This window comes from Wolffia australiana, chromosome 10 (assembly GCF_029677425.1).
Source record: "Wolffia australiana isolate 7733 chromosome 10, ASM2967742v1".
In the NCBI taxonomy this organism is placed as follows: domain Eukaryota; kingdom Viridiplantae; phylum Streptophyta; class Magnoliopsida; order Alismatales; family Araceae; genus Wolffia; species Wolffia australiana.
The window spans coordinates 10,445,131-10,467,289 of record NC_135844.1 but is presented as its reverse complement, the minus strand read 5'-3'; the positions used below and the strand labels follow the sequence as shown (position 1 = coordinate 10,467,289).

Here is a 22,159-nt window from a genome sequence, read left to right as displayed (position 1 = left end):
ATAGAGATTTATCCCTCTTTCTGATATCATATATGCACAGTGAGATATACATGTATATGTAGAGAGAGATACACATAGAGATATATCCCACTTCTGGTATCATATATACACATAGAGAGATACATGTATGTATATATATGTAGAGAGACATACAATCCATCTTTATGGTCTCATATATATATATAAATAGAGAGATACACATACATATATTTGATATATATATATATGTTGAGAGAGATACTTTCCATCTTTCTGCGATCATATATACACTCATTAGATAGATACACATATGTATATATGTAGAGAGAGACACTATCCATCTTTCTGATATCATATATATACACACATAGAGAGATACACATATGTAAAGAGAGATACTATCCATCCTTTTGCTACCATGTATACACACATGGAGATATACACATAAGTATATATATATATGTAGAGAGAGATACTATCCATCTTTCTGCCATCATATATACACACATGAGATAGATACACAAATGTATATATGTAGAGAGAGACACTATCCATCTTTCTGCTATCATATATACACACATAGAGAGATACACATATGTATATATATGTAGACAGAGACATACTATCCATCTTTCTGTGATCATATATATACACATATGCAAACAGAGATGCTATCCATCTTTCTGCTACCATGTAAAGAGAGAGAGAGAGAGAGAGAGAGAGAGAGAGAGAGAGAGATACTCAGATGTATATAAAACGAGAGAGAGAGATACTCAGATGTATATAAAACGAGAGAGAGAGAGATACCCAGATGTATATAAAGAGAGAGAGAGATACCCAGATGTATATAAAGAGAGAGAGAGAGAGATACTCAGATGTATATAAAGAGAGAGAGAGAGATACCCAGATGTATATAAAGAGAGAGAGAGAGATACTCAGATGTATATAAAGAGAGAGAGAGATATACTGAGAAGTATATATATATATATATAGAGAGAGAGAGAGATACCCAGATGTACATAAAGAGAGAGAGAGAGACAGATGTGTGTGTATATATATATATATATATATATATATATATATAGAGAGAGAGAGAGAGAGAGAGAGAGAGAGAGAGAGAGAGAGAGAGAGAGAGAGAGAGAGAGAGAGAGAGAGAGAGAGAATGGGGCCGAGAAGCGTTCCGCCGCAGCTGCGGACCTCCATCCTCCGGGCTATGGCGCAGCGCCGCCAGAACGGCGGCCATTGGACGTCTTTCAACCTCGCATCCCCTTCAAACCCCTCCTCTGAAGCTACACAATCTCTGCCCACCTTTGCCTCGTCCCCGTCGACGGGTTCTTCACTGCCATCCCCTTTTCACTTCTTCCGCCGAAGCTTCTCTTCCGGAAGTGACGGTAATTTCGTCCAAAATCTCGCTCTTGATCGACCCATTTGCCTAAAATTTGCCCTTTTGATGTGTTGTTTTGCCCTTCTGAAGCTTCCCAAGATGCCATCATCATCGGTTCGGAAGAAGATTTTGACAAATCATTGAAGAGGGTCCAAGGTAAATGATGATTATTGAAGAGGGTCACTTTCTTGTGGCTTCTTTCTTTTATTTTTTTTCGAGATTGTCTGTTTAGCTTTCTTGGGATTTGGTTTTGAATTCCTTATTGGGATTTCAGAGGGTGCTCTGCCTGCGATTTTCTACTTCTCTGCGGCATGGTGTGGTCCCTGTAAGTTTCAGTTCCATTGCACAATTATGTCATCATTGTCTTTTTATATAGTCCAATGGATGAATTTTTTTCTTTTTCGGTCCTTAAATGACAACGAATCAACGTGAAACTTGAAAGTGTTATTCATGTTATCTTTTTCTTGCATTTTGTGTGAATGCCTCTGTGCTCACATCATAAGTCATTCTGATACACTTCAAAGATTTTTTCACTGCAGTCTCCTCTGTATAGACACCTGCACCTGTGCCAGTTGTTTAATGTACACGTTTCTCCAATGGATCCATTGCATACTGAATACTAAACTACGCATAACAATCAATTTTATCCTTTTTTTTGTTCTTCAGTGTCTTGTTCTGAGGAAATGTCTCTACGTCGAGGCGACATCATTTTGATGACAAATATTCTTTCTTTGCAAATGAATGACATAATTGAGCATGTTTTTTGAACAATTGAGCATCGAAGTTTATGCTAACGTCTTTGGTATTGCTTATTCAACATTTTTAGTTTCCGGTCGGAGACCTAGTAATTAAATTTCAGTGTTGAGTTGAATCCAACCAAGAATAAGATGATCTGGGTTGAATTTTTTATTCTGGTAAGTTGGCATCGCTTTTTTCATGTGTAGAATAACAAGATGAAGGAGAAATAGTTAAAAAAAAAAGATAAAGGAGAATAGAGAGAAGAAAAATTATGAGGATATGATATGAAAAATATGGAAAACTGAGAAAGTAAACATTTTTTATACTGCTCCAGGGCATTATTTGTTCATTGGTACCTTTTTATCTTCTTGATATTGACATTTATGAATGTGGGCATTCATAAAATCTTGATCAGCTTTAACTGTGTTTTCCTTTCATGCAGGTAAATTTTTATCTCCCGTTGTAAATCAACTGAGTAAGATGTATCCACCTTGTGTCACCTATAAGATCGACATTGATATGGTACTTACCCTTTATTTTTCAATTAATTATTTTTTCATAATACTTTCTGTTGAACGTAGTTTACCCCTTTTTTGTCAACTTCCCTTTTATTTAGCGATTAACTCCTGTATTAATACTGAGGGCTTTGCAGCCCAGCATTAGACTTTCATTTCCTCATTTTCTCTTCTCCCTTCTCCCCTATCTTGGCGGTGTCCCTCCTGGTGTTGATCTTCCATCCTCAATGCACGCTTCTACATGGTATCAGAGTTATTCTGAACTGTTGTCCTCCTCTTCCCTCACCATTTATAAAAACCATAGGAGTCATGTTACCTCAGTGCGCTGCAGTCTGCTGCTGCAGCTGTTTCCGTTCTCATGAAAGCATGCCTCAACTTGTACCCGACACCAGTCTCCCACGCTTCCAGCCACATATGTCAACAGTGTGCACATTGACCGGTGCACATGACCATGCCAGCTGACCCATAAATGCCTTCAATTGCACGCACAGACCCGCATGCAAGCCATACACACCACCTTTTGTGTATGCCGACCCAAACACACTGTTTGGTGCATGCACTAGCCCACACTAGGGCTCGTCAAGCATCATCCGTCATGTCACACGTCACCGTCACGGAAACGTGACGGATGACGTGACGGTGACGTGTTTAGGGGTATGTGACGGTTCGAAGCATATCCAATGGTCATTGGTTCTGCAAGAACTTATGTCTTTACTTCTGGAAGAACGTTTATTCGCTTCGCCCCTTCGCTCCCGCTCCTAAAGTCGCGCCACTTGACGGATGACGAAGAGGGCGTGACAGGGACGTGACGTTGACGGGATGCCCTGGACGCGTGACGTGACGGAACGGCCGTCATGGATGACGGCGTGACGTTATTTCTTAAACGGAATCCTCGTTTCAGTCCTCGCTCTCTTCCTCTTCGTCAGCTACGGAAGCTACACGATCTTCATCTTCGTTCAGGCCTCTTCATCTTCGTTCCGGCCAAGGCACTGCCGATTGCCACGGAAGACCACCCGCCACTGCTCCTCCGCCAAACGATTTCACCTCCACCTCCGTTTCAGAGGCCTCGACGTCCTCTTCCCTTTTTCCGCCGGCGATAATTCAGAAGGGTCTCTGGGAATTGGAGAGATTTCAACTGGGTCGCCTGAAAATGGAGAGATTTCAAAGGGGTCGCTGGGAACCGGAGATTTCAAAGGGGTCGCTGGAAACGGAGAGATTTCTAATGGTTTGCACCAAGATATAGAGAGTAGGGTTTTTTTTACGTCACCAGTGACGGGGACGTGACGGGACGCCCGCTGGAGGGACACGTGACGGCAACGTGACGGGACGCCCGCTGGAGGGACGCGTGTCGGCAACGTGACGGTTTTTTTTTAGAAATGCAGGGACGCATGATGTGACGGTGACGTGATGAAATTTTCGTCAAGTCACCGTCCGTCATGTAACGTCATCCGTTCCGTCACGTCCAGGGTGTCATGTCCCAGACGTGCCGTTCCGTAGCCCACACTCATCGAACTTTGGCTGATTGACCATCTTGCTGATGTGCTTCCATCCAGGCTCCTGCCAGATGCTTGCCACATTGTCCCAGCCATCATTTTGCGTTCCAATTGTCAATTGGTGCGACCTCTATACTAATCTTATGCTCAGGCACCTACCAGGCACTTGAAATTTTTTCTTCAGGTATTGCACCATGCAATCACTCTTATTCTTGACTCAGGACTCCTCTGGTGTGTCTCCTAATCATAATCTTCTTCCAGCTGGGGGTTTAGCCTCCACGGATGATCGAGGGTACCACTATTCGCCATAGATCCCGACCCATCACCTGTTTAGGGGATGAAACCTTGTCCAATGGAAGAAGAATGCCCAAGTTATGCTGAGAAGGTTGTAAAGCACCTGCCTAAAACTGCTCCACCGGAGGATAACCCTGAGTACTAATGGTGGCCTTAAGGAAGAGAGTATCATTCTCTGGTGGCTTCTGTACTGGATACGTCCCAACACAAACAGGGAGTTCCTTCACATTGACTCTGCCCCTGAAGTTGGGGAGGTTGTTCTCAAGGCCAAGTTCAAGAAGTGTGATACCACCCTTCTCTATGGGCTGATTAACTCTTACTCACCTCAACTTAAAGGAACTATTCCGCCTCGGAGTTTGCTAATGAACTGTGTGAACATGACATCAGATTGGTTTACGGGTTCATTGAGTCTCAGGTACATGTTGAAGCTGCGGCTCTTCACCTTCATTAATCCTGAGTATGATCCCCTCTGCAGGCAACTCACAGGTAGGGAAAAGCCCTTGCCTTCACTGAGGTGTTCTCCAATGTCCATTCCAAGAAGAATAGTCTCAAGTTCCTGGTGAGGGGCAGCGACAATACCCTGGATATGAAGCACAAGGGCTACCCCTTTCCCTGGCACTCCGAAGTCTGGGACCTTGTCTTCTCGTGGATTCCACCCATCGTCCAAGGCTCCCATATCGAATCTGTTTGCTGGCACTGCAAGAAGTCATGTCAGACAAAGGATGCAAACCCAAAATTCTTTAGTCAAATCACTCAATACCATGGTCATATTGCTATCGACTCATCCTCTCTGGTCATAGACCCCCGGTACCCTGACACCACTTCATCCCACGCCGTCATTATCTCATCCTGCCGAAGTTGGAAAGCTCTGAGAGGAGCTTGCCAGTCTGAAGAAAATCCTTCTGTCCTTCCATTTGGGATCTTCTTTTTACCCAATCTTGTAAGACTTATCTTTCCCTGGATTATGATTCCGGTGTCACCTCTCATATCACACCCAACTCTAATCTTTTTATGACCCGCAGCCCATCCCAACTCTAATCTTTGCCAGTCTGAAGAAAATCCTTCTGTCCTTCCATTTGGGATCTTCTTTTTACCCAATCTTGTAAGACTTATCTTTCCCTGGATTATGATTCCGGTGTCACCTCTCATATCACACCCAACTCTAATCTTTTTATGACCCGCAGCCCATCCCAGTATCGATAAAGTTGCTATAGTTTTCAGTGCTTCTCTTATGGTTGCCAGTATCAGTAGTGTTCAGCTACGATCGTTACCTCTCCCGTCACCAACTTCTTAAGGACTTGGATCAGAATATGGTTTTTGCTTAGACCGCCAGTTTTTATTGCTGCAAGGTCTCTCTGGCATTTGACTCTCTTTGCCTTCATATTGTTTGCTGATCTCCCTCGTTACATTCTTGCGGCGAGTCAAGCTGAGATTCAAAGAAACAGAAAAGAGACTAAGTTCATTCTTAGGTCTTCCCATACTTATGGGATTACAAGTGGGCCCGCATGTTATTGGGCCTATGGGATTGCGACTAATTAGCAGGGCAAATAAGGATAAAGAAATAAAAAAGGTATAAAAGCACTTCCGACTAAAACTTCATGCTGTAGATGTCTCATTCATGCCCTCCTTATCTTCCTTCTCTAGTTCAACGATCTGGCTCCATCATCATCCCTTCTTTTCCTCTTCGAAATCTTTGTTCCCCCATTATTTCACGGTGTTTACCCATGTCGTATAGATTAACATCATCAGAGTTCCTATCCTCATGATTCTACTTTAAAACCTTTTGACGATTACACTCCACAGGAAAATGGACCTACTCTCTCCTTCACCATTGCTGCTGCCCCTTCTCAACTTCCTCTCCTGTTTCCACACCAACCTGTCATATGCTAAATCCCCCCACACCAAGCAGTGGTGCCTCCATCGGACCGTCGCATTTGTGACACGGGGTTCAGTCCCGGCCTTGGCATGTGGCAGTTATTGGTTGGACGCTGTTACGGATCTTCCACATTTCTACAAGAAACGCCCAAGAAAGGTATAACAAACAGCTGAACTTTGGGCGGAAAAAGCGCCTATATAAATAAATGTCTTCAAGCAGAAGAGGCAAGTATCTTTTGAGAGAGTGACTGCCGGGAGATCCTCCACCAGAAGCGGGATGGGAGCCGACGCGGCCAAAGACCCTTCCATCTATTCTTTCCTTTTTCTGATCTTCTTGATCATCTCTTGAATCTCTAAGATCTTGTATTCCTATTGGAGACGTTGGGAACTGTTCTTGATACAAATTCTTCTGGGTTTTCTTGACGAATTATCTGAGATCTATATCAGATGATCAGCGTATTTTCTCTTAATGGGACACTGGTAATCAGATCTTATAATTTAAGCACTATGACAATCCAGCAGCAAACAGGTTGAGGGTTTGGATTGGATCACCATAGGCAATCATGGTCCGACCCTCCAGATCGATTGAATCATTTGATCAAATCACTTTCTGACTGTTGGGTCATTCACAATGCCCTTTCAAAATTTGTTCCCTTTAAACTGGCGATTCAATTTTGGATCAGCCCATGATTTAGATGGCTTGAACTTTAATTTCCAAAAGTAGTATACTAGGATTTATTTTAAAGGGTAGAATACTAGGATTTGTGTTTAATTATCTTTTAATTTTCTGTTATATTGATTTCTTTGCAGGAGGGTATGCAGAACAGATTGAGTGAGCTTGGGATCTCGGCCGTGGTACGTAAAAAAGCATAACCTGTCGGCTTTAATATGGATTTAAGGGTCTTCCTGGGAGAATCTCAACGATTCTTTCACATTAATAAGCTGTATCACCTATTTCTCTCGTTGCACCCCCTTGCTATTTTTTTTAAAAATTAACTCCTTTTCTCTAACTTGATGATTTTAAGAGCTTTTCCAAATCTTCAACTGTTAGTATCTGTTTTTTCTATTTTTTGTTCAAGAGATCCTGTCCCTCTCTCTCTCTTATTCTCTTCATTGAGCGCAGCTGATTATTTATTTATTAATTTTTGGCTGCAGCCAACGCTTAACTTTTTCAACGGAGGGAAGCAAGTTGGCACAGTGGTCGGGGCAGATGTTCAGAAAATCAAAGAAATCATGGACAGGTCTTTCAAGTAGTTCATCGGGTACGGTAGATGGCAACGGATATTTTACTTATTTAATATCCGATCAATGTTCTCACCATCATTATCATGACCATCGTTTTCTTATTTATGTAATAGAATCAAAGAAAATGAGCAATGGAGCTAGCTTTTTTGGTTAAAGACAATCCCTTTTAGTGTTTAACTTAAACATAGAACTTGCTTAAAATAGAAGTCAGAATCAAGACTGGGAAACTAGTAGATCTACTAGTATGTCTCCCTAGATTAGATTGATCCCCTTCCTGCCAGTCCATAATGATGTCTGCTGCGTTGGAGCCTGCTAGGGCAGCTTGTATAGGGATAGCTGTTGGGTAAAAAAATACAGGATCATAGAGTTAAATGTGTTCGTGGAGTATCAGTATAGCTAATCTGTACTATATGAGATATTTTTCTTGATAGTTTGTTCTTATGACTTTTTAATTAAACTTTAAATTGTCTGATTTTAAGTTGTGTTGATTCTCTTCTTTTGTCTCCTTAAGAAGGATTTAACCTAATTTTCTGGCGATTTAAATTGTCTGATTAAACTTTAAATTGTCTGATTAAACAAGCCACGTAAGCAACCGTTAACAAACAAATGGATATGTTTAGGGAAGGACTCGGTCTGACCAAAGTTAGGTCAGCCTTTTTGGGGCTGACCGAAAGTTTCGATCCAGGTCTGGACTGAAGACCGACCGTATTGCTATATCATACAATATTATATTATCATTCTGTCTTCCTCTCGCTCTCGCCCTCTCGCCCTCTCACCCTCTATCCCGGATCTCCGGTTTAGTGGCTCTATACGAATTACCGGTTTTTGATCCCTCTGACTCGGTTCTCAATGCGATGACATATGTCTCCAAGGCTTTCATTTTCCTCTAGCCCTTAAAAAACTCCAAGTTAGCTAATTTAATCTATGACTATGACATAACTTTCTAAGATAAACTGTTTCTCAAGGAACTATCATGTCTGAGAAACTCACTACTACAGACCTTCAAGCTTTATTTCTATTTGAAATTGTGAAAAGAATTTCACAATTTATACCAACTTTCGTCTTCTCCCTTCCGGACTTGTGTTTTGAAAGTCCACCTCATCCATTTAAGACTAAATTGAAGATTATTCAATGTTTCATGATATAGAAAAGAAGAGACAATTCATGAAATCTAAGTTTCTTCCACCATGAGCAAGCAATCAAAACGTAGATTTATAGTTCAACAAACAGGTAAGACTTCAGATTGTAAACTCACCTGAAAGAAAGAATATCGAAAATTTTCCTGCAAATATCTTCATTACTCTTTTCATGGACCACTGATAATACGACATGACAAGGAAAGTGCAACAAACTGAAACTATTAATTTATTAAAAGCGTGAAACGTCTCTACACACTAGATGGCAAACAATGAAGAATTGTTTGTCTTAAAAACCCAGAAGAAATAACCATATATTATTTCCCTCTAGATATTAATGCAAAGTTTTTAAAAAAATCTTAAATGAAAGTCAACCATAAATAGGCGCACCTAGGAGCTGCTCCATGCCGGCGAGGTGTAATCTGAGGAACTCATAGACTAACTCAGTAGTCAACGCCGCTATCCTCACCACCATGCCGACACCCTACCCCAATAGTAAAATATATTTTAAAATATGGAATTTTCTTAGTTAATTGGAGGAGCAGTGAATTTTATTTTCCAAAATTATTTTCTCAACTGAATTGAAAAGAATGTAACTAACTTGGGTTTAAAATAAATTTTAATTTATCTGACCTTGTGACCAAAAGAACTGCAAGATGCAACCAAGGGAGGTTTTTCTGGAACATTCTTTGACCGTCCAATTCGATTCGGATATCGAAAGTACTCAGACATGTAATTCTTCACTTCCTCTTGGAGTTGGCCTTGTATGTCCGTTAGCTTGGGCCTGAGAAAAAACATGTTTTACCCTAAAATCAAAGAAAAATGATATTTTATCCAGATAATGAAATACTTTGGTTGATGAGCCCAATACCCTATAAGTACGACCATAGCGATGACCTGGTAGTCTTGCATCCTCTCCGCGATACCCAACTTTCCTCCTTCCTGCTGAAGGAGCACCTGCGTCAAGAACACCTGTCACGTACGCATTGGTGGGCATCTGTTGAGTTCCCTTTTGAATTGGAATTCAATAGTTTACTAAAAAAATTGAGGTAGGGTAAATAAAAATTACACGTGAATTATGAACAAGAAATTAAACTTGTTTTAGTATCTTATCAAGATGGAATTTTCACTTTCATTTTAATTTTAAAATAAAAATGTTCGATTAATTGTTTGAATTATCGTTCACAAAATTTAAAACATTAAGTTGGGGAAAACAAAAAATTACATGATCGAAATTACGTCAAAGAAACTAAATTTGTTTTGGTATCTTAAAATTTTCAGAATCTGGTCCAATTTAAAATGTAATTTTTATATTTATTAATTTATCCTGAGTTTATTTACTGCGCAAAGATAAACAAAAGATGGTACGGACAACGGGGAGTTTACCGAATCTAGAAAAAGGGGTTGACCGTCTTGGAGGAAGACATTGTTTGTGCTCTTGTAGAAGTCAAAGTCCCACTTCTCCCCGCTCTCGCGTCGCCCACTGGTCAACCAGTCAACGAGGAGGAGATTTGAGTCAACGTCGATGTTGAACAACTGGGTCTGGCAGTATCTTGCGGTGGAGAAGCAGGTCACAGGATGAGGAACAAGGGCCAACAGAGATCCTCTCCCGATCCTGGCCTACTGATCATAATATCTGAGCTTGAATCAGAGAAAAGTTTTCAAAGAGGGGGAAGAATTTCATTTCAAATGTATAGGGTTGACCGGCGATGACGAATTAGCAGCCATCATCATCATCATCATCATCATCATTGCTATCATCCAAGGATGATAGCATTTTAATTATGGAACTAATGAGGAGATAATGATGAGACGACAACGAGACGATGATGAATTCTTTGTCAGATGATTCTGACATGTGGGGATGACGATTCCTCATCGTCATCGTCATTGCCCATTTGTAAAGCCAAATCCTAGAAGGGAGAGTACCTCCAGTACTTGCACCGAACACTCCAATCTTTTGGATTTGTAGACCTGAAGAGAGACAAAGAATAATGTTTTTAAGATGAAAATTTTAAATATAAAGGATGAAGGCAACGATTGCAGAAAAATGATTACAGCCGAGTATGAAAACTGCGGAATCTGAAGAAATTGGGATGAACAATCGACGAGAGAGGGATATTCGACACGATTATCTGATTAGTTCTTGAAGTATAATCGCTCTGTTTTATCTTATGATTGCTACGTATTCTGGCATGTTTAAATTGGAGAAGAAGACTTCGTTCTTGCTTTGATCCTGCTTAATTTGAAACCCCAATTGTAGGACGAGATCATCCAAAAGATGTCAGCGAACAAGTGTTGCAATTGGATGAAAAAAGACTGAGATTCCGAAATCTGAAGATGAGAGAAAGATGCAAGGAGATATAGCAAATGAAACCTTGGTTGAAGCCTGGGTGGTGAAGACGGCTGTGCATCCGTCGGCGACGTTAATTTCGCATTTGATGCAGTCTCCCTATACGAGGGGTTTAAAAAATCCATCAGCATTTTCTTCAGTTTAATTGCGTTCATCACTTTTATGAGAGATATCGATCAGAAGCAAAGGAGATCGAAAATTTCTCTAAAGTCCAGTTTACAGGCTAAAAGGCTGATCACGATCATCATTTTTCAAATCAGATCGAAAATATCCCCCCTAATTTCCGGTTTCTCGGCTAGATTACTCACCTCGATCATCACACCTATGACAGATCTCGATCATCACACCCATCAGGATAGATTTCTTCTATGAGAGATCTCGATCAGAAGCAAAGCAGGTAAAAAAAATTCCCGCTAGTCTCAAGTTTTCGGCCAGATTAGTCACCGCTGTCATCACTTGCTAGAATATTCATCGCGATCATCACTTACATAAGAGATTTCGATCGGAAGCAAATCAAATTGAAACTTTCACTCTGATATCCGATTTCCAGACGGGAGGACTCACCAAGACCATCAAATCTAAGAGAAATCTCGATCGAAATGCAAAGCAGAGAAAAGATTTCCAAAAAATCTCTCATTTCCAGGCCAGAGGACTTACCTTGATCATCAATTCTGAGAGAAATCTCGATCGAAATGAAAGGAAGATAAAAATTCCCCTAAATTTCCGGTTTCCACGCCAGAGGACTTACCTTGATCATCAATTCTAATAAAAATCTCGATCGAAATTCAAAGCACATAAAAAATCACCTAAAATCTCCGGTTTCCAGGATAGAACACTCACCGAGACAATTCCGCCGCCGTACGAAATCGCGTAGATCCAGACAGCGTCGACTTTGGAGCAGGCGGCCTGCGAATTCCCCCGATCAAAGAAAGTTTTCACAAATTTCCGATCGACGACCGATCAATCACGTCAGATCGCGCAGAAAACGAAGAAAAGAGTACCTTCCGAGGGACAAGAAACTTGAGAGGATACTTGGCGAAGCAGCGAGCGACCGTCGATCTTCCCCCGACGGCCTTCACCTCCAACAACCCCGTCGTCTCCATCTTCCAGCCGAGGAGATCTACCGCGGAGTAGCTGAAGGTCGTTGGAAGGTTTTATAGGTCCGCTCGGGGTTTGACCGTAACCGTTTTCGTTGACGGATGACGAGTCCCCAAGCGTCATCCAGACAACTCACTGTCACTAATTATGGTTCCGGATCGTCCCGGACGTGGACGAAGGACGAGACGGGACGAATCTCGTCCCGCCCTACGTCCGATGTTAGCTCAGAGACAAAGGACGGGACGGTTTTTCGTCCACCGACAAAAAGACCATCCCGTCCAATAATCTCCGGACGGTTTTTCGTCCCGTCCAGTCCTCCCGAGACAAATTTTCGTCCCAAAATTCATCCCGGACGAAAAAATACATTTAAAATTTTTAATATACTAATATAGCTTAAAATACAGGGACTTTTGATGCAAATTGTCAACATCCGACGTGGCAACATCTCAACCGTCGGATGTGAATCCAGCAGTTTCCATCCAGATTCGTCCGTCCATTTTCCTCCGCAAGGACAATTTTTTCGTCCCACGGGACAAAAACTGTCCCATCCAATGGTCCCAAGGACGAATTTTGTCGCGAAATTAGTCCGGTATCCTCGGATGGATGGGACGATTTTTTCGTCCGAGGACGAAAAAATTGTCTCATCCGTGTCCCTGCACTATACTACTTATAAGGTGCAGGGATGCGGACGGGACAGTTTTTTCATCCCAGGACGAAAAATTGTTCCGTTCGCGAGATTGGATGAAGTCTGGGATGGAAATTCGTCCTGGGACGAACAGACAGGACGGTTTTCCTATCGTTGGACAAAAAAACCGTCCCGTTCGAAGGTCTCGGACGATGGACGGTAAAGGATGCAAGAAAATCTGTCTGATTTGCTTCCGATGGTTGAGATCTTACAGGTGGCATCGCTTAATCAATTCCTTGACATTTTGCATCAAAGTCCCCATTTTTTTTCGCGCGCTGAAACTGATCCCACCCAAAAGTAATTGTACATGTCCCACTGTTTTCTCTCTCCTCCATATTGCCCTAAAAACTTACAATAGTATATTAAAATTTTAAAACCTGATTTTGTCGTCTGGGACGAGGGACTGGACGGTTTTTCTCCTGACGGGACCAAACTGGCAAAGTCGGGACGCGGATGATTTTTTCTTGAATGGACGAATCCCTGGATGGGACAGTTTGGCCGAAGTCGAAATATCCGGACGTCCGACGGGACGATCTTCATTCCATCCTGTCCATCATCCACGTCCCGGACGATCCAGAATTGTAACTGTCACAGAGACAGAGAGAGAGAGAGAGAGAGAGAGAGAGAGAGAGAGAGAGAGAGAGAGAGAGAGAGAGAGAGAGAGAGAGAGAGATCTGTAAGAAAATAAAACTTTCATGTGTTCTTTCGTCCCCTATGACAGGGATGATGTCCGGTGATGGGATGAGGACGGGACGAGCGAGCCCATGACATGTGACAGGACAAAAAAGTGGCGGGTTTTGTAAAAAAACCTGGGACGCGTGAGGGGAGGGGAGATGTTATGAACTCGATGTCACGCTCTCATCTGTCACCAACTCTCACCTGTCACATCACGTCCGAGCCGTTCTTTTCAACTAGCCGTACTATAGACACTGTAATACTCAACTCGGTCTATTTCTCCCTAAAACAGACAATGTTCAGCTGGGGAGATCAACAGAAGATGAGTGGATGATTGTTGGAAGCTTATATAGATGTCTAAGTAGAGGTTAGGGTTTGTCCGTCCCGATGCTGAGATTGGATGCCGATCACAGATATCAGTACTAGGTGTTCGTGAAGGCTACTTGAATTGTGCATTGTAACAACCAGCACACTGCTAAATTACAATCCCAACCCTCAGGAATTTAGCTGCATGACACCCAAGGTCCATCACAAAAAATAATCATTATGTAGGTCAAGAAAATCCCCTGTGCAGATCATATTGGACCATGGCTGCTGACGTGGCTCAAGCCACAAGGCGAAGCCAAGTGGTGTCCAATGGGCAATCCCAAGTGTCCCCTCGCAATCAACGCCTAATGACTCACTAAGAGTATATCTAAATTTGAATTTTCAGATTTTAATGTCACTAATGTCGACTTTATATAGTGTTGTTTTTGTATGAGCTTGTCATGATGTTATTACTTAATGTTCCTGATAATCAAAATGTTCGGGTGAGTGCGATTGGATTAGCAGATCTTGACACAAGATCCGATAATGGATAGATCACATCACCGTCTCCCTGGCAAGTTCCAACTCTCGTGAAAGGCGTAACGATCTGAGCACTATCTACGCTGGTTGAAATATACCTGTCTGTAAAGATTAGGACTACCAGTACCTATAGCGCACGATTGTCCAGGATAGGGATAGGATCGTCCTGCCCGACGTCCCAATTTTCAAAAGTTTGTCCGAATCGTCCCGTCCAGAGTTTGTCCCATCCCTAATATTTTCGACCACGTCTTGTCCCATCCAAAAACGTCCCGTCCATGACATTTTCGTCCCGTCCCACGTCCGGGACAGAGCAGTGCATTAGACCACTTGGAATTTGACACGTGGCACAGAATGTGTCGAATTTCAGCTGGAGCTCTCTGCCGGATACATGACTCTCGTAGGATGAAAAAACCGTCCTGTCCACCGTCCAAGGCCCCAGACTTGACGTTTGTTTCATCCATGGAAGAAAAAATCATCCCGTCTGGCGACAGGCAGACAATTCTTCGTCCCGTCCGGGACGTGACGCCTGTGACGTGACGGGATAGAAGACGACCCTTGACGAACGGTGACGTGACGAAATGTTCGTCATGTCACCCTTACGTCACGCGTTCGAGTATTTTCAAAAAAATCCATCACGTACCCTGTCACGCGTCCATGTATCCTTGTTCCGTCACGTCACCGTCACGGTGACGGCGTCACCGTCACCGGTGATGAAAATAATAATATTTATTTTTATTATGTTAATAAACATAGTCGAAGCATAATATTATTTATTTTACTATGTTATTAGTTATAATATTTATTTTTTTATGTTAATCCATCACGGCCGTCATCCGTGACGAACCAGTCGTCACGTCACCTGTCCGGGGTATCCCGTCACCGTCACGTCACCGTCACGCACAGCCCGTCACGCGTCACCGTCACTATCACGCCCCATGCATTCCGTCACCATCACCGTCACGTGTCCGTCACGGTGACGTGTGACGAGACGGATGACGTTTGCCGATCCCTAGACTCTCGTCAATCGTCCGAACCCTGGGATGGGACGATTTGCTTGGGACGAAATTCCCGTCCTGTCCGCGTCCCTGCACTATATGTCAATACCGGCACTTGGATAGGAACTAGGAAGTGAACGACATGGATGACGTTCAGCACCAAACGTCATCCGTCCAAATGACGTCTAAAGCCGGACAGTATAAATAGTCGGCTCTTCTTCTTCCCTGTTTACCTCCCTTCTTCTTCTTCTCTAGAACAGAAGAAATGTTCGTAGCAGCGCAAGCGATCGTCTCGACGAGTTCGTCTTCATCGGCGTTCGCCTCTCAGACTGTGGCGAGTGCGAGATTTACCAAAGCCTTCGGCGCGAAGGAATTTCCTCCGGCGAGCAGGATCTTCATCAGAAGTAAGCGTCGAAAGAACTATCGAGAAAACTGTGGATTAGGCGAGATTTTTGGTTTTCGGTTGTTTATTCTCTCGCGGAGTTTTGTATTTGATCGGATGCGGAATTTATGAAGCTAGAGTATGTGAATTTTAGCTTCATTTGTCAGTGAAGCTTTTTTATGGTCGTGGAACTATCTCTGCTGCGCAAATCTTGTAGTTTGGGGAATTACAGACTACCTTTGGAGTTCAATCACGATGAGAAACTGGTTTTTCTTCGAGTTCCATCCGGCATGTGGGATCTTTTTGAGTAATTTTCGTATGAGCTATTGAGAAAACTGCGCATAAGACGAGAAGTTCGATTTTCAGAGATGCCATCTTCCCGAATTCATGAGTTCTAGGGTTAGGAGGATGGGAAATTCTCTAAGGAGAGTTTGTAAATCTTAGCTTCATTTGTCTGTGACGCTGTTTATGTTGACGGAAACATATTAGTTGAACAAACTATAAGGAATGATCTGCCGCTTTGAAATTCCATCAGGAAGAACATCATGCATATTCCTTGAGTGAGCCTTATCAGGAATGTTACGAAACTTTCAAATTCCATTAACATCATGCATATTCCTTGAGTGAGCCTTATCAGGAATGATACGAAACTTTCAAATTCCATTAACATCATGCGTATTCCTTGTGAGCGTTATCAGGAATGAACCGTCACTTTGGAATTCCATCAGGAAGAACATCATGTTAATAGAAAATGCGGATCATCACCACAATTTTCCATCGTATTCATTCGTTCAAAATCTTTACTAGTTCTGCTTATTCGATTTAGTCCTCAGAATCATCTTTTTTTCTTGGTGAAATCCTCGATGAAATTCTCCAAAGCATAGTCATTATTCTCGGTGATCAAAGCTCTCTATAGTGATTGTGAAGAAATTTTCTCTTGAAATGTGATACATACCCAATATTGATCTAAACGTTTCTTGATGTAATTAGGGTATACATTACTCTAGACTGATCATTTCGCTCTTAAAAAGAGGGCGATCAAACATTCAGAACTCTTAAAGGACACCTTCAATAATTATTTTTAATAGCTCATTGTCTCTTAACTTCATGGGCTATGAGAGAAAAAGCTCAACATTTGAGCCATGAACATTGATTTTGAAGAAAATAGTGTAATCTGCATCTTAATCGCGCCTTTCTTGCAGATCTTTCATACGCTACAAATGAAGCCCGGCTGAAAAACTCATTCTCAGATTTCGGAAAGATAGCAGAAGGTCAGATTTATCTTCCACTAAACATGATTCGAACACAAACAGCAATAATCATAAATAATAATGATGTTTCTGCTTTCACTTTTCTTTAAAATATTTTCTGGCAGTCCAAATCCCCATCGACGAGGCGACAAAGAAGCCCAAGGGCTTTGCCTTCGTGCAATATTATTCTCAAGAGGAGGCAGTGGTTGCGCTTGAGCAAATGGATGGCAAGGTCATTTAAAAATTCTTAAATCTTTTTTTATCATCAAAATCTGCTTTAATATATTGAACTTGTTCATCAGATTCAATGGGATCTAGATTTTGTGAATTAAAACTTATTTCCTGAATGTAGATAATGGATGGAAGGATCCTGATGGTTGAATTAGCCAAGCCTTCCCGTAAGAAGTCCTCCTTCTACCCTATCACATCAGGGCCTCCTTTTCAGAAATCCTCCTCGGATACCAAGAAAAACAAGTAACTTGATAAAGCTATTAATTTTAATTAATTATTTCTCTTTCTAGCAAACTTGAGAAGGTTTATTCATTTTATCCGCTCAATTTTTTCCTTTATTTGGCTTCGGAGAAGTAAAATTCTTGTGCTTGTTTCCTGGAGGCCTATAAAAGGCTGCGATCAAGAACTCCGTGATTATATTTATTTCTAAAAATTCAGAAAATATAGTAAAAAACTGGCCATTCCTGGACTTGAGTTTATATTTTTTGGAAGAAAGAGATGAACTTGAGGTTATTTGTGGAAGTTCTACAAAACTCGAGGTTCTGGTCGAGTTTTGTGGAAAAACCCATCTGTTGTTGTAGATTTTTGGCGACACCCGTTTATTCGCACTCACAGGAGAGACCACGTGCTCATGGGTATTATGCACGAACGTGGACAGGATGGTTTCTTTTGTCCAGGTTATGAAAAAGGGTTTCTCCTGGGCCTCAGATGTCGGATGCGATATTCCCGCTGGAAGAAGGATAGGATGATTTTTTCATCTCGGGACCAGAAAACCATCCCATCCGCAGGTATTGGACGGGATATATGACGAATGCATTAAAATTTTGTTTTTATGATTTTTTTCTTAAACATTGAAACTTGTATGAATCAGAACATCAATCGGTTTCCATTCTCGATGCCATGCTGAATAAGGATGCCAGGGGTCCATCCGTTCCCGACGGGGTGGTTAACAGACGGGAAGGTTTTGGACGGGACAGTTTTAGACGAACCAGAAAAGGAACGTGGGACGGGACGAAAAGTATCCCAAAACATCCAGCATCCCCGTCCTGGAGGATTATACAATCCTCTACCCGTCCTGGAGGATTAGGCATTTTAGCCCACTAGGGGCACTTTAGCCATCTCATGTTTAGGGTAGATTGCTTCATTTTCTTATAAATATGTGTAGCCCTCCCTTGAGGAGGGCAGTCAAGACTTAAGGTAAGATTTGCCTCTTGGCTCACTTTCTCAATCCTCCCTGTCTCGGTTTCCCCCCTTTGACCGTCCAACAATCCCCTATCCCTGTGATCGTCCCACCGGATCTTCAGCCGGCTCTCCTCCGATCCGATCCCTACCCTTGTCGTTCGGTTCTCTTCTAGTCTACGACGATCCTCGTCCCCGTGATCATCAAATCTTCACTGATTCCTACCTACTATGTTCGACCCCTCTTGTCATTCCCGTTCCTACTCTCCGACCTCGAGAACTTCTACGTTGCCTCGCCCAATATTCCCCTCCCGGTACAAATCTAGATCAAGGTTCTTATCAGAAGGTTCCGGTCCGATACCGGTTTTTTGCAAAGACCTAAACCTTATCTGAATAGCAGACTAGTTCTGTGATGGGGGACCATCTCTGCGTCAGCACGGGTCGACGTCAGTGATGGAGGCAAATTGCGGTGTTAATTTTAATTTGTCGTTGTAATTAATTTGCCTACAATCAAATAAATTTAATAAAGTATAGAAACTTACTCAGGTGTATAGAATGAGTAAGGTCGTCTCGACAGGGACTGGCCTTTAGGTTTATATCCAATAAATGAGTTGTTATTTATAAAGATATAGAAATAGTATTTAAAGATAAGCCGGAGGAGAAGAGATAAGTAATAAGAGAGTAGAGAGGAAATAGTTTAATAAGATAATTATAGAGGAGAAAATATCTAAGATTCTATATGTGTATTAGAGATACTAAGAATACTAAAGAATTACGGAGGTTACATATTATATTTAAGAAGGATAATAATATATGTAGCAAAAAGATAGATACGAATTCAATAGTAATAAGTAGTTTAATAAGAGTAAGAAGAAGTATAATTAGAAAAGATATTATTTTCATAAGATAGGTATAGAAGGGAAAATATTAGATATATGGATATATACTTTATAGCTACTAAGAAGAAGAAAGAATTAAGGTATTCAGTATTATATTCAAGAATAGGGGTAACGTAGTTAGTGAAGAAATATAGAGTACTTAATAAGAGTAATTAGTAATAAGAGGATAGAAGAACGGAGAGGAGTTGTATAGATGAGTGTGTATGTTAAGAGAGACAGAGAAGATAGGGAAGTATTTATGCATTAATAAGATAGATAGGAAGAGAATAAATAAGTATCCAACTATAATATGATAAGTAAGAATTTAAGTATAGATAAATATTAGGAAGGGGTAAAGAGGTAGTAATGGAACTTAGTAAGTATTTATTCTGATATAAAGAGGTAGAATACTATTTAAAATTAGTTTTAAGTATTTATATATTCAGTTGAAAGAATTTTTATATAGATTTCATAAGGGGAAATCGAATATGAGAGGGTGTTGCTGTCGAACGCCCGTGAAGTGTTCGACAAAATACCCGAAAGAAAGACGGAAGAGAGGAGACTATATATATATATTATGTTTTCATAAATTTCAGCGGCTTAGAACGTAGGTAAATAAAGAAACATTTATCGAACACACTAGGTGTTCGATGAAATGCTCACGAGAAATATCAGTAACAATTTTCAGATCCAAGTGGATCAGATCAAGGATAAAACAAACTTGAGGCCAATTTTAACTATAAAACTGATAAAATTCAACAAAGTCGAGCTCAGATTACCTGATTCCGTCCTGAATCGAAGTTAAGGGGGTGGCGGCGCCGATCGCCGCCGCCTAGCGTCGGTGTGCAGTCTTCCCCTTCCTTCTCTCCCTTGCTGGCCCAGACTCGAGCTCTCCTAGCTCTTCCTTGAAGCCTCCCGGAGCTTCTCGAACGGTTAGGAGGTTGTCACGACCCTCCTGACGTTCTCGCCGCTGCCAAACGGATCCTCCGCTGTCTCTCAATCTCGGGGAAGATTGGTCAGAAGATGTGAAATCAGAAGATTTTAACGGTCTAGGAAGGATCCCAGAGGCCGTTTGATGGAGGAGGACGGCCCTGGTGGCGCTCCCCGGCCGTTGGATGTGGCTGTTCCCCTCCTTCGCCGGCCGAGAACGGCCTCTGGCCAGCGGAGTTGACGGCCAGGGGCGGAAAAGGACGTAAATGCCCCTGGCCGTCCGATGAGGCTTATCTTGGTCCAACGACAACTGCGATTAAGTCACAGCTGTGGACCCGGATTAATAGGTGTACCCATGAGCAGCCTCGTCATTGCTTCGTCAGCAGCCTCGTCAGCTTCATTTTCTTCTGATTCGTCCACGGATGGGCCCGCGATCTGCGTCAGTGTCCAACAGCTAATCGACAATGCCTGAAGTAGAAATAAAAGATATTAAATGGGATGGCAAGATCTCACCGTCCGATCTTCTTTAATAAGATCGGACGGACGAGATCATGTCCCTCATTTTAAATAAGCCCGAAAAAAGACATGGGCTTCGGGCCAGATTGGCTTGAAGCCCGGTTTGATTTTCTTCTTATTTTTTTAAGATCGTGGCCCGTTGGGTCGCGATCAAAGGACTCCACGATGGCTCGGCCCGATGCGATTCCGATTGAAAGTGGGATTTCGCAATCCCATATTGAAAACTTTTAGAAAACGATACAGTATTTAAATTATCGCGAATAATGGTGATAGAACTTCTAATGAAGTACTACCTCTCCTATGCGATCGCTGGGCACCTATGCTCGTATTAATTTGGGTCTGGACTGACTCCTTGAGTGCGGGCCTCGCCGGCGGCCGGGGCTGGCTCGACTGCTATGCGCTCGCTGGTCTAGCTGCTGGCTTGATTTACGGCGCCTTGGTCTGCTTCTAGCTGACCCATTAAGGCCTCATTTTTCTATTAATATTTCTTTTTTCTTTCTTTCTTTTTCATTAACTCCTTTTACTTCGACTTCTTCTCTGCTAAAAAAAAATTTACTGAAATACTAGATAGAGCATTAGAAATTATAATGTCCTAAACATATTTTTGCTGAAAATTATCTAAATTGTAAAACATGCATAAAATGGCATTAAAATGCCTCATTTTTATCATTTGCTCTATTTAGTGCATGAAATGTAATATTTCATAAAATTGGGTAAAATACATGTGAACTGATCCCAAAATGCTCTTAAAAATGTATAATTTCATGACATATTTTGAGTCTATCAGTCAGCAGCCTCACCGAGTCGCTCGAGCCGACGCCCGCGACGCGTTGTTCAAGTACTCCGCTTGAAGATGCAGCCGCACATGTTATGTTTTATCATTATTTTTTCTGTTGTAATTTCCTCTCAGAATTGTGGACAAGGCCTATCATGTTTTGGGCCTCGTCCTTTTCGAACGGTTTATTTTTGTTGTTTTGAGAGAACCGCTCGTCACGAGACGGTTCCCTCCAGTTATGGCCAATTGGGCATGCCTTCGACCCTATATAAAGGCCAACATGCCCAAGAGGACAGGATGGATTTGAATCTGAATCAAGTGAATTTTCTGAGTTTATTTTCGTTGTTCCTCTAGTCTTTTCCTAGCCGTAGATAGTCATAGACAGCCTCAGAGAGATGTCGTGGGAAGACGTGATCCTGTTGAATCGAGGCTCTCTCTCTCTCTCTCTCTCTCTCTCTCTTTCTCTCTCTCTCTCTCTTTCTCTTTTTTCACTTTATTTCTTTCTCCATTGTGAGTGGGCCACGTTCTATAAGTGGCCCACGTGGGAGTTCTTCTTTTTTATTTGAATTTCACTTAAGTAAAATCCCACGTGTGAGCCTTTAAGTGACTCACACGTGGGACCTTGTAATGGGGCCTCTTAAAAGGCCCCAAGCCCTAGCCGTCAAGAGAACACTTCTTTGTTTTTTGTTCTTTTTGTCTACAAGACT

At 41.9% G+C, this 22,159-nt stretch overlaps 3 protein-coding genes across 9 annotated transcripts; 2 read left to right on the top strand and 1 right to left on the bottom strand.

The window, feature by feature from the left end:
- Window positions 1-1,080: 1,080 nt before the first annotated feature.
- On the top strand, window positions 1,081-7,683 carry LOC144708453 (thioredoxin O2, mitochondrial-like). Of its 2 annotated transcripts, XM_078581782.1 has the most exons (6): window positions 1,085-1,370; window positions 1,454-1,519; window positions 1,638-1,688; window positions 2,544-2,623; window positions 7,089-7,133; window positions 7,434-7,683. In XM_078581782.1, the coding sequence occupies exons 1-6, from the start codon at window positions 1,142-1,144 to the stop codon at window positions 7,530-7,532; spliced, it is 570 nt and encodes a 189-aa protein (XP_078437908.1). In that variant the 5' UTR covers window positions 1,085-1,141; the 3' UTR covers window positions 7,533-7,683. The 2 variants fall into 2 exon arrangements, with proteins under 2 accessions (XP_078437909.1, XP_078437908.1); XM_078581783.1 differs by lacking the exons at window positions 7,089-7,133; window positions 7,434-7,683 and adding an exon at window positions 6,207-6,701 and having other exon boundaries at window positions 1,081-1,370.
- On the bottom strand, window positions 7,677-12,161 carry URED (urease accessory protein D). Of its 4 annotated transcripts, none has more exons than XM_078581778.1 (9): window positions 12,014-12,161; window positions 11,853-11,918; window positions 11,037-11,111; window positions 10,589-10,633; window positions 10,046-10,279; window positions 9,531-9,631; window positions 9,293-9,443; window positions 9,050-9,143; window positions 7,677-7,859 (listed from the first exon to the last, which is right to left on the bottom strand). In XM_078581778.1, exons 1-9 carry the CDS (start codon window positions 12,113-12,115, stop codon window positions 7,702-7,704), a joined length of 1,026 nt encoding a protein of 341 aa, XP_078437904.1. In that variant the 5' UTR covers window positions 12,116-12,161; the 3' UTR covers window positions 7,677-7,701. The 4 variants fall into 4 exon arrangements, with proteins under 4 accessions (XP_078437904.1, XP_078437905.1, XP_078437906.1 ...); XM_078581779.1 differs by having other exon boundaries at window positions 9,531-9,616; XM_078581780.1 differs by lacking the exon at window positions 7,677-7,859 and adding an exon at window positions 7,913-8,409.
- Window positions 12,162-15,544: 3,383 nt separating this feature from the next.
- On the top strand, window positions 15,545-18,402 carry LOC144708892 (RNA-binding (RRM/RBD/RNP motifs) family protein). Of its 3 annotated transcripts, XM_078582348.1 has the most exons (6): window positions 15,545-15,715; window positions 16,896-16,964; window positions 17,069-17,175; window positions 17,296-17,417; window positions 17,833-17,962; window positions 18,046-18,184. In XM_078582348.1, the coding sequence occupies exons 1-5, from the start codon at window positions 15,577-15,579 to the stop codon at window positions 17,921-17,923; spliced, it is 528 nt and encodes a 175-aa protein (XP_078438474.1). In that variant the 5' UTR covers window positions 15,545-15,576; the 3' UTR covers window positions 17,924-17,962; window positions 18,046-18,184. The 3 variants fall into 3 exon arrangements, with proteins under 3 accessions (XP_078438474.1, XP_078438473.1, XP_078438475.1); XM_078582347.1 differs by lacking the exon at window positions 17,296-17,417 and having other exon boundaries at window positions 18,046-18,402; XM_078582349.1 differs by lacking the exons at window positions 17,833-17,962; window positions 18,046-18,184 and having other exon boundaries at window positions 17,296-17,510.
- Window positions 18,403-22,159: the final 3,757 nt, after the last annotated feature.